Source organism: Cricetulus griseus, assembly GCF_003668045.3.
Source record: "Cricetulus griseus strain 17A/GY chromosome 1 unlocalized genomic scaffold, alternate assembly CriGri-PICRH-1.0 chr1_0, whole genome shotgun sequence".
In the NCBI taxonomy this organism is placed as follows: Eukaryota; Metazoa; Chordata; class Mammalia; order Rodentia; family Cricetidae; genus Cricetulus; species Cricetulus griseus.
In genome coordinates this window covers 153,463,099-153,472,953 of record NW_023276806.1, presented here as the reverse complement: position 1 = coordinate 153,472,953, position 9,855 = coordinate 153,463,099, and the positions used below count along the sequence as shown (strand labels likewise).

The window sequence follows — 9,855 nt, the reverse complement described above, 5'->3', positions numbered from 1 at the left end:
TGTCAAGTTGACAAAACCGACCAGTATAATTGACCTGCTGTCAAGTGGACACACAAATACATCATTTAACCATAGCATTTCCTTTCTTGTTAATCCCCAGGATCTCACACTATAAGTATAGCATAACTTTATAAGTTCCAATCTTAAAATTTTTCAATACTCAAAAGATTTCAATACTCTAAAAGCCCAAGTTTTCTTTCAAACTCTAACATCTCTTTATTTTTAAGATTATAACTCAATCACAACATTTCTCCCTTCCCTTTCCTCCTCCTAAGCCCCTCCATATACCCTTCCCTGTTTTCATTCAAATTAGTGGCCTCTTTTTTCATTAATTGTTTTTGTATACAAATATGTATATACATATATATTCTTAAATCTAACTGGTTCAGTCTGTATAGTGTTACTTGTATGTATATTTTCAGGGTTTATCCTGTGGCACTGAACAACCAGTAACCTCTTCCCCCTAAACATCTCTTTAGAAGTTCAAAGTCTCTCAACTGTAGGCTCCTGTAAAATAAAAAAAATAAGTTAAATACTTACTTCAAGAAAGAAGAATCAGGGTACCATCATCATAATCAAATCAGAGAAAGGCAAACTTCAGTAGTATAAAATAGTTTAGTGCCCAACATCTGGGACTCACTCATAATCTTCTGGCCTCCAAAGAGCCTGAGCAGCCCCACTTCTCTGGCTCTGCCATGCACAACACATGAAACCTGTCTCACAGGCTCAAATAGATTCCACCCCACAGCTGCTGCTATCCTTGTCAGTAATCTCACGCTACTGGTATCTTCAATATACTGGAATCTCTACTGTGAGGCTGTACCTTCACCCAGGAACTCCAGTCCTACCTTACAGTACAAGCATTAGCCACTCTTCAAGGCTCCTGCAAATATTCAAAACCAGTATAACCTGGGTGGCTCTTACCCATTACCATCTTCAGTTGTCAGCATTAATATGCAGCCTTGGCTCCCTCTGGTCCACAGCTTCCCTGTGCTGTTCCCAAGGAAACACTTCTCAGGTGCTTATTCCTTGATGATACTGGTCTTTTCTTAGCTGCAGCTGATTTCTAGGCTCCAGCTTTTGATGGCCAGCATTGATTGTCCCAGCAAAGCAGAAGTTCCCTTTAGTGTTTCTGGCCTCTTGTTAATCACAGCTGATATTTCAGGCCCAGCTGAGCAGAGCCATGGATTCTTAATTCAAAATCGCACATGAATCATCTTTGCTTCCCTATGAAATTTTACAAGCCAGGTCTCCATCATCTGCATCTCCTTTGGCATCCCTATCTTTCAAGCTCCCACAACAATGCATTAAGCTCTAAACACTCAATGGCTTCTCAAACCCAAAGTTCCAAAGTCTTCTATAAATCCTTCGAAAACAGTAGGTCTGTCACAGCATTGTAGCTGGTACCAATTTCTGCATTAGTTAGGTGCCTATTGCTACGACAAAGACCGTAACCTAAAGCAAATTGGTAAGGAAAGGATTTCTTTCATTTTTACAGTTGTGATTCATCAAGAGGGAAAGACGAGAAGAACTCCAGGCAGGAATCAAAGCAGAGACCACAAAGAAGCACTGCTTACTAGCTTGGTCCTTGTGGTTTTGCTCAGCCTCTTTCTTATACAACCCAGGACTATCTGCCTAGGACCACTGCCCCCTCCACATTAATCAATCAAAAAAAATTTCCCATAGACGGTGTGAATTGACAATCTGACAGAGGCCTTTTTATCAATGAAGATTCTTTCTTCACAGATGTGTCTGTGTGTCAAGTTGACAAAATAGCAAGCAGCACTCTTCCTTTGCCACCTTTCCCGCTGGCCATAATATGTGTAGTTTTGCCATTTTATATATTTCAGTGATGATATGCCATTTGACACAGGTTCAGAACAAAGGGGCCAATTGATCAGGGACTAAAACCTCTGAAACTGTGAGCTTACACAAACTTCTCTTCTTCATAGAGCACCCCAGGCCTTTCCTAGCTGCAATAGAAAGATGACTTACACACCTTCCCACAACTCATGTCCTAAATAGGTGTTTGAGAACTACTTTCTCACCAACCCAGTCTCATTCCACTGTCTCTGCTTTTCTCTGTGTGTTGGGGGGAGGCACATCACAGGTAAGGAAAATGAGACTCCCATAAGTCAATAAGCTAACTATGGTAGAGCCTATGGGCTGTATGAGTGAGAATTACAGAATTGGTCTGATGACATGGTTACAGCCTGTGCTCCCCAAACCTGTCCTTCTACAAGAAGATAGCCAAGGTGAGGTGTGTAATTCGGTTGGGAAGTCCACTCTTTCTCCACATGGTACTACTATTACTCTGAGAACACTCTCCATTAGCCACTCATGTCTAGGACATCTCTCTGGGACATCCTCATGGACCCTTTAGAAAGACCTATCTCCACAAAGAGAAGTCAACTAGAAGCAATTATCCTGGCCAAAGGTTGTGGCCAATGCTCATAATCTTAGTCCTGGAAAAGCTAAGGTAGGAAGATTGCTAAGAGCTCAAGGCCAGCTTCCACTATGCAGTGAGACACTGAAAAATAATTCCAATAATAATTAAAATAATAATAACCATGATAACTAGAAGCCATTATCTTGGAATTTCACTATAGTCATTACTGCACTCTTGTCCTTGATCAAACCTGAGAACTTCTCAACAAATCCACCAGACGATTGCTGTCTGCTTGCTTCTGCCTATGTAGACCTGATCAGAGTCTATCCTAGCGTGTACCAGAGAAGTCTGAGACCTTTGCATGCAGTGCGTGGCGTTTCTAAGCTGGACTAGGTTCGGACAGAGAGTGCCAGGCCTAGGGCCCAGAAAGGGCGTCTGGGCAGGCACTGACCCAGCAGTTGGGCGACCGCTGCAGGCGCCTCCCTCTCTTTGGCGGTGCCAGCACAAGGCCCCAGCCCCAGCGGGCTCTGCTCCCAGTCGCCTGCCACCGGCCAGCCAGGCACACGCCTGGGGCGGGATGAAGGCTGCGCCAAGGCCTCTGTGGCCGGGCCGGACAAGGAGGAAAGACTTTCCGTTTGCCCAAACTCAGTCACCCTCCATTCTGCTGCGATGCACACATCTTCCTTTTCCAAATGATTTGGAATATCCTGGAGCACTCTCCTTTCCCCAGCCAACCCAGAAAGCATCTTCTGAGGATTGGCAGGTGTTACAGAGGGCCAGAATTAGCTAACCCCAAGAACTCCGCGGTATACACTCCCTGTACCACTGACCACCTGCGCCCCCTGACACACCATTTTTTAAACTGAGGGGGAATCTCACTATATAGTTCAAGCTAGCCTCCAACTTATGATTCTCCTGCCTCAGCTTCTTAGAGAACTGGTAAGCACCAGTTCATGTCTTTATCCTTTCCACACTTGGAGAGCTGTGTCCAGCGCACCCTTTTCTTGAAGCAGGATAGGATAGCAGTGCTCCCTCCACCCCCAAACAACCTTACAGGGCTGCAGAACTTATCTAGCACCAAGGCTAGTGAGAGGACTCCAGGGACTAGAACTCAAGTTCTCATACAGAGGCCAGTTCTTTACTCACGGTCTCGCCCTTTTCATCTTTCTAAACCTATTTGCAAATCTGCTTTATTTTTTAGGGCCACCAAATAATCTTCCAAAATGACTGTAGAGAGAAGACAAGGGGGGAAAAACAGAACCCCAGTCTTGCCACCTCAATGAGGTCCCTTTGCTACTTTTTCCTGCCTAATTCCTTCCGTGCATTTTTCTCCCAACTCCTCGGTAGACCCCAAAGACACTCTCTCCACCCAGACTTCCCACCTAGGCACCCCAAATCCCGGAGCCATTTGCCCTTTTTAAGAAGAAGAAGAAGAAGGCCCCCATTTCTAGAGCCACCCCCTGGCGCCCCGAGCCACCGCCCCGAGCGCGAAGCCTGTTTATTCAGCCGGGAGTCCGGCACGCGCCAGGCGCACGCACTGCAACAACAAACCCGGCTGAATGGAGAGTTTGCAAGGAGCGGGCGCGGGCAACCGGAGGGGGGGGGAGGGAGGGAGGGAGGGAGGGAGCTGAGGGGTGGGGGAAGAGGAGGGGGTGGGGGCTGCAGCCGCCCGCTGCAGCAGTGGGGTGGGGGGCGAGGCGGGGCCAGGGCTGCGCGTGGGGCTGGGTGTCCCATTGAAAAGGCGGCCGCACCACAGCCGCCCAGCACTCTCACTTCTGGCCAGGGAACGTGGAAGGCGTACCGGCTGGGAGCCGATCAGGGAGGGCGAATTAGCGGCAAAAGAGGAATTAGAAAGAAAGGGGGTTATCCAAATAATCCCGGAACCAGGCTCAACCTAGGCTGGAGCCTGGGAGACCGGGCGCAAGAGAGCTCAGCCCCTGAGCGGCGCGACCCGGCAGAGCGCGCTCAGCACTGACTTTTGCTGCAGCTCTCCCTTTCCCTTTTTCTTTTAATACCGAGAAGGCGCCGGCGGCGGCCGCACACGCGAGCGCCACGCGAAGCTCCCGAAGCCAACCGCGGCGGGAGGAGGGGAGGGAGGAGGCGGCTCCGAGGGAAAAACGATCGCCTAGGCATTTTCCTCCGCCGCAGCTGGAGAACTCTGCGGCCTTCTGTGCGTTTCTTCTCCTTTAACTTTCCTCCCTGCCCGTTCCTCCTCTTTCCTTTTCCTCGCCCCTTTTGATTGTGCCTCTGAGTCCCGCGTCCCCCTAGCGCTTCGCGCACCTCGCAAACTCCTCGCGCTCTTGACCGCGACTCCTTGGCTGGGCATGGAGGGCTCTGGCAAGATGGAGAGTGGAGCTGGCCAGCAGCCGCAGCCCCCGCAGCCTTTCCTGCCGCCTGCAGCCTGCTTCTTTGCTACGGCGGCGGCGGCAGCAGCAGCAGCAGCAGCGCAGAGCGCACAGCAGCAGCAGCAGCAGCAGCAGCAGCAGCAGCCGCCCCCGCAGCCGCAGCAGGCGCCGCAGCTGAGCCCAGTGGCCGACGGCCAGCCCTCAGGGGGCGGTCACAAGTCAGCGGCCAAGCAGGTCAAGCGCCAGCGCTCGTCCTCTCCCGAACTGATGCGCTGCAAACGCCGGCTCAATTTCAGCGGCTTCGGCTACAGCCTGCCGCAGCAGCAGCCCGCCGCCGTGGCGCGCCGCAACGAGCGCGAGCGCAACAGGGTCAAGTTGGTCAACCTGGGCTTTGCCACTCTCCGGGAGCACGTCCCCAATGGCGCTGCCAACAAGAAGATGAGCAAGGTGGAGACGCTGCGCTCCGCGGTCGAGTACATCCGAGCTCTGCAGCAGCTGCTGGACGAACACGACGCGGTGAGCGCTGCCTTCCAGGCGGGCGTCCTGTCGCCCACCATCTCCCCCAACTACTCCAATGACATGAACTCTATGGCGGGTTCTCCGGTCTCATCCTACTCCTCCGACGAGGGATCCTATGACCCTCTCAGTCCAGAGGAACAGGAACTGCTAGACTTCACCAACTGGTTCTGAGGAGCTGTCCGGCCCTACTGGAAATGGACATTGGAAGTAGGTAGGTTTCATTTGGCGTTGGCCCCCTTTCCCCCTTTTGAGGGTCCATAGAGGGTAGGGGCTGTCTCCAGGAACTCGGAGGGGTTGCTATCGCTGTTAGTTTGTCTATTTCAAATCCTAGTTCGTTAGCTTCAGTATTGACCCCTGAAAGTGGCCTTGCCCAAGTTTCCAAAGGAGGAGAGTAAAGGTGAGGTGCCAAGACCCTAGGTACTGAGCACTGGAACTGACTTGTTCAAAGAGATGTTTTACCTGACAGACTGTCCCCAAGCCTCCACATCCTCTACCACTACCCTCCAAATTCACACTAACCTCTCTTGTTTCTGTTGCAGAGCAGCGACAGCAGATCCTGTGTCTTTAGTGTTTCTCGCCAAGGACATTGAGAGGGAGGAAGAAAACAAGAAGAAAGAAAACAAACAAACCAGACGGCCAACCTCCAGGGACAAATGACTAAGATGCAATGTTCTCCTAAAACAGGGTTGGGCTCCAGACAGTAACGTTGCACTCCAATCATTCTCAGACAGAGAAGAGTGACTGGTCACAGGTGGTGTGCAAAAGCAGTGGGGTCTTTTCCTAGAGCAAGAGAGCCACACACACCCTCTAGCTACTCCCAGCCAACCACTAACAAACAGGGTTGAAAGCACTTGCCAGTGCCTTCACCCCCAGCCCTCCATCTAAACCAAGTCTTAGCCCTCGGGATCTGGGTTGGCGTCTTTCCTTAGTAAGCTCCATCCCAGTCAGCTTTGGGCATTCGTCTGCAGTGAAGCAGCTACGCTATACCACACTCAGTTCTTGGACACCCTTCCCCTATCCTGGTGGCCTCCTCCCCAAACCCTAATTCTCCCACTGTCTTTGCTTCTGTTTTCATCATAGAATGCTTCCAATCTTTGTGAATTTTTTTATTATAAGAAAAATCTATTTGTATCTATCCTAACCAGTTTGGGGATATATTAAGATATTTTTGTACATAAGAAAGAGAAAAATTTATAGAAGTTTTGTACAAATGATTTAAAATGTGTATATCTTGATACTTTAACATGTAATGCGATTACCTCTGCATACTTTAGATGTGTAGTCCATCTTACAACTGCCATTTCCCTTGTGTGGTTTTGTAAAGAACTCTCCTCACAGGTGAGATCTAAATGCCACCAGAATGACTTCAGCACCAATGTGTCTTACTTCATAGAAACGTTGTTAATGTATTAATAATGTTATTAAAAACTGTTCAAGGAGAACAAAGTTTATGCAGCTACTGTCCAAACGAAAAGTGGCAGCCAGTTGGTTTCCATGGGTTGCCTTTTGGAAATTTCTATCACTGCCTTTTTTCCCTTACTGTTTTATTACAAACTTACAAAAAACATGTATAACCCTGTTTTATACAAACTAGTTTTGTAATAAAACTGTTTTTCTTTTTTATATAAAGAGAGAGAAAGAGAGAGAAAGACCAGCTCGTCTTCTTTGGCTCTGACACTCCTGGCTAAGCTACCAAAATACCCAAAGTGGGGGAGGGGAGAAGGAGGGTGGCACCAAGGGTGCTCAGTTCCAGAACAGAGGGGGATAAGTGGTTCAGCCAGTCCTACTCCAGTTGTGTGAGGGGTCCCCTTCTCTTTTACTCACCATGCATGTATACAATTTGCAGGGAAATAGATAGCAATTCATAGTTGCATCATCCTACTAAACATTATGCATGAAAAAATAATAATAACCTGGGCAGGGATACTGCTCCTCTCCCCTTTCCCCCTCTTAGCCCATTTGAGGTTATCACTGTGGGGAGATGGAAGGCTTGGAAGGATAGTGCTGAAAATTGAGGCATGGAATGGTTCTCCCTCTTCACAAACTTTAGGGGTAGTGTGGACTCTTTACTCTCACTTCTAGGCACATACTCCCCCCTCAATATATACACATTTCCCCCCAATATACATACCTTCCATCCCTAGTTGAAGTAAAACACCCATATGATAAAAATTCCCTGCAGAAGGAATTGGACTTGAATATGTAAATGTAGTACAAATGTGTGGTCGCTTTGAGACCCCAGCCCATCTAAGCCTGTGGCTCTATCCCCATAGCGTGAGCAGCGTGTAAAAGTACCCAATTACCAAGATTCAAAAAGAAATTGGTGGGGTTTTGGCTGGCTTGCTTCTTGTCAGTTACCAAGGACGTGCTTAGAATCCTACTCGCCCTCTAGCAGGCTCCTTGCTCTCTGCCTGCATCACTTGCAGATTCAGTTTGCGTGTCTCCAGCCAAGCGGAAAACCAGGCGCAAAATGCATCTTACAAAACCCAACAAAGAGCAAGGAGCCCGCACGTCTTCCAGAGTTAAAAATCTAGTTTGTGTTGGTATATCTATACCATTTAGTGGCACAGAATAACCATTTTTAAAAGGCACTATGTGTGGAGCATGCCACAGAGTTTGATGTCATTTTGCTAAATGACCCTCTATAGAATGCACATGGAGGCTTCAGTCTCTTTCACAGAGATGGGCGTAATTAAGGGGGGATCAGTAAATTCCCCATCGCCATAAATAATTGGAGTTTCTGCCAGCAGTGGGCCAGTTTAGAGCTTACTTGGGGAAGCAATGCTCCCGTGGTACTTGCTTTGTTTTTATATTATTTGGAAGACCAGTGCTAGGCACTCCCCTCCACCCTCCATTCCCTTTCCATTTGATTTAGCTGCTTAAGGTATGCAAAGAAAGTGTTGCAAGTCATTTATGGCTATGAATATAACATTAGGATAATGTTTCAACCTCTACAAAAGGGATTTTTTTCCTTCTTTAGCCTGCAAGGACAGGTGTTCTTTTACTCCCTACTGAATGAGAAACATGGAGTCTCAGTTAAACTCTGGGCAAAGTTAGTGGTTGTTTGCCACACTGTGAAGGCAAACTCCAAAAATTCACAAAACACACACACACACACATACACACACACACACACACACACACACACACACACACACACACACACACACAATTTTGCCGAAGCTAGGAATGGGCAAAATCTCATTACATCTGCTCTAATCGCTTAGCAACACAAAGCCGGGGCTTGTGCAGCGAAGGGAAGCCATTCACAGTGCTCTGACAGGCCGCATTCAGCCAGCATTAGCCAGCTCCATAAATCACCACTGCCCATTGGCTGCGCAGCGGACTTAGGGCTGTCAGCGAAATACAAAATGTAGACCCCAGTGGCCAGCAATCGCACACCCTCCGCTCCGTTTTAAGCCTTCCCTGGGGGGCACTCTGGGGAAGACTTGGTTTGCATTATTGACTGAGAGATCTTACCTATTCTGTTAACAGTCTTGGAGACCAAGACCACTAGTTAAGGCTGGAAATTGGTCTGCAAAAGGGGAGGGGAAGCTAGGAAGTGTAGTGGGGTGAGGGGAGAAGAGAGGGAGGGAGGGAGGGGAGGGAGGGAGGAGGGAGGGAGAGGAGGGAGGAAGGAGGGGGAGGGAGGGAGGGAGGGAGGGAGGAAGGGAGGGGGGAACTGTTTGCATAGCCACTCCTAAGCCTGGATAGCTACTGGGTCAGGTGTCTCATCTCCCAAATCAGTAGTCTTTCAACTTTTCGAGTAAATCCATCAGACAATGGAAAAAAAAAAAAAAGAACACACACACACACACACACACACACACACACACACACACAAGTGTGTGTGTGTGTGTGTGTGTGTGTGTGTGTTCTGCTTCTACCTAGAACTTCAAAGGAGAGTAGGGCTGACATGGGCGAGGTGATGGTGGGGGACTAGGACATGCATCTCCAGTCTACCTTCCACAGGGACCTTAGAACACCCACTGGGAAGGAACAACCTAATTCCTTGGTGTCCATAGCAAGTACATTAAAGGGATCTAGTAAATGTCCTTATGGTGGAAATTGCAGGCCCTGTGTAAATATGCCTGCTTGTTCTTCCCAGCTAGTTATCATGGGGCTAATCAATGTGTCTCAATCACAGTCCACACTGGATTTGTACCAACAACCCACACAGAATGATTTCTAAGAGTTAAAGCAGGTCAAAGGCAATTTTCTTAGAAACTCCAGCTTGCATAACTCCTACAAGATTCATTTTTCCCAGATTACCCCATCTTTCCACCTGTCACTCACCTTCTGTCGCCTACCCTTCTTTTTCTTCCTAGGATTTAGGTATGCATGAGAAAATTCTGTATGTTTGCTTCATAGTGTGCTTGTTGTGACTGGCCCTTATGCAGTAGTGAGCTCTGTGCATAATGACAGGGACCTCACCTATCTTGTTCATTATCACCTCCCTTGGTCCCTGAAAACAATTGCTTGGAGATGAGAACCTGGGTGGTTCACAATGTTCCCTTCCACTGCTGTGTCACATCTGCTACCTTTAACACCCAGATTTATTCTGTCTTTTTCTGCCCTTGTGTCTCAACAAGCTGACACAGA

The 9,855-nt window shown here is 48.3% G+C and overlaps 1 protein-coding gene across 1 annotated transcript; it reads left to right on the top strand.

Annotated features, from left to right (window-relative positions):
• Positions 1-4,713: 4,713 nt before the first annotated feature.
• Ascl1 (achaete-scute family bHLH transcription factor 1) lies at positions 4,714-5,424 on the top strand. The gene has a single exon (XM_035450728.1). The coding sequence runs from the start codon at positions 4,714-4,716 to the stop codon at positions 5,422-5,424; it is 711 nt and encodes a 236-aa protein (XP_035306619.1).
• Positions 5,425-9,855: the final 4,431 nt, after the last annotated feature.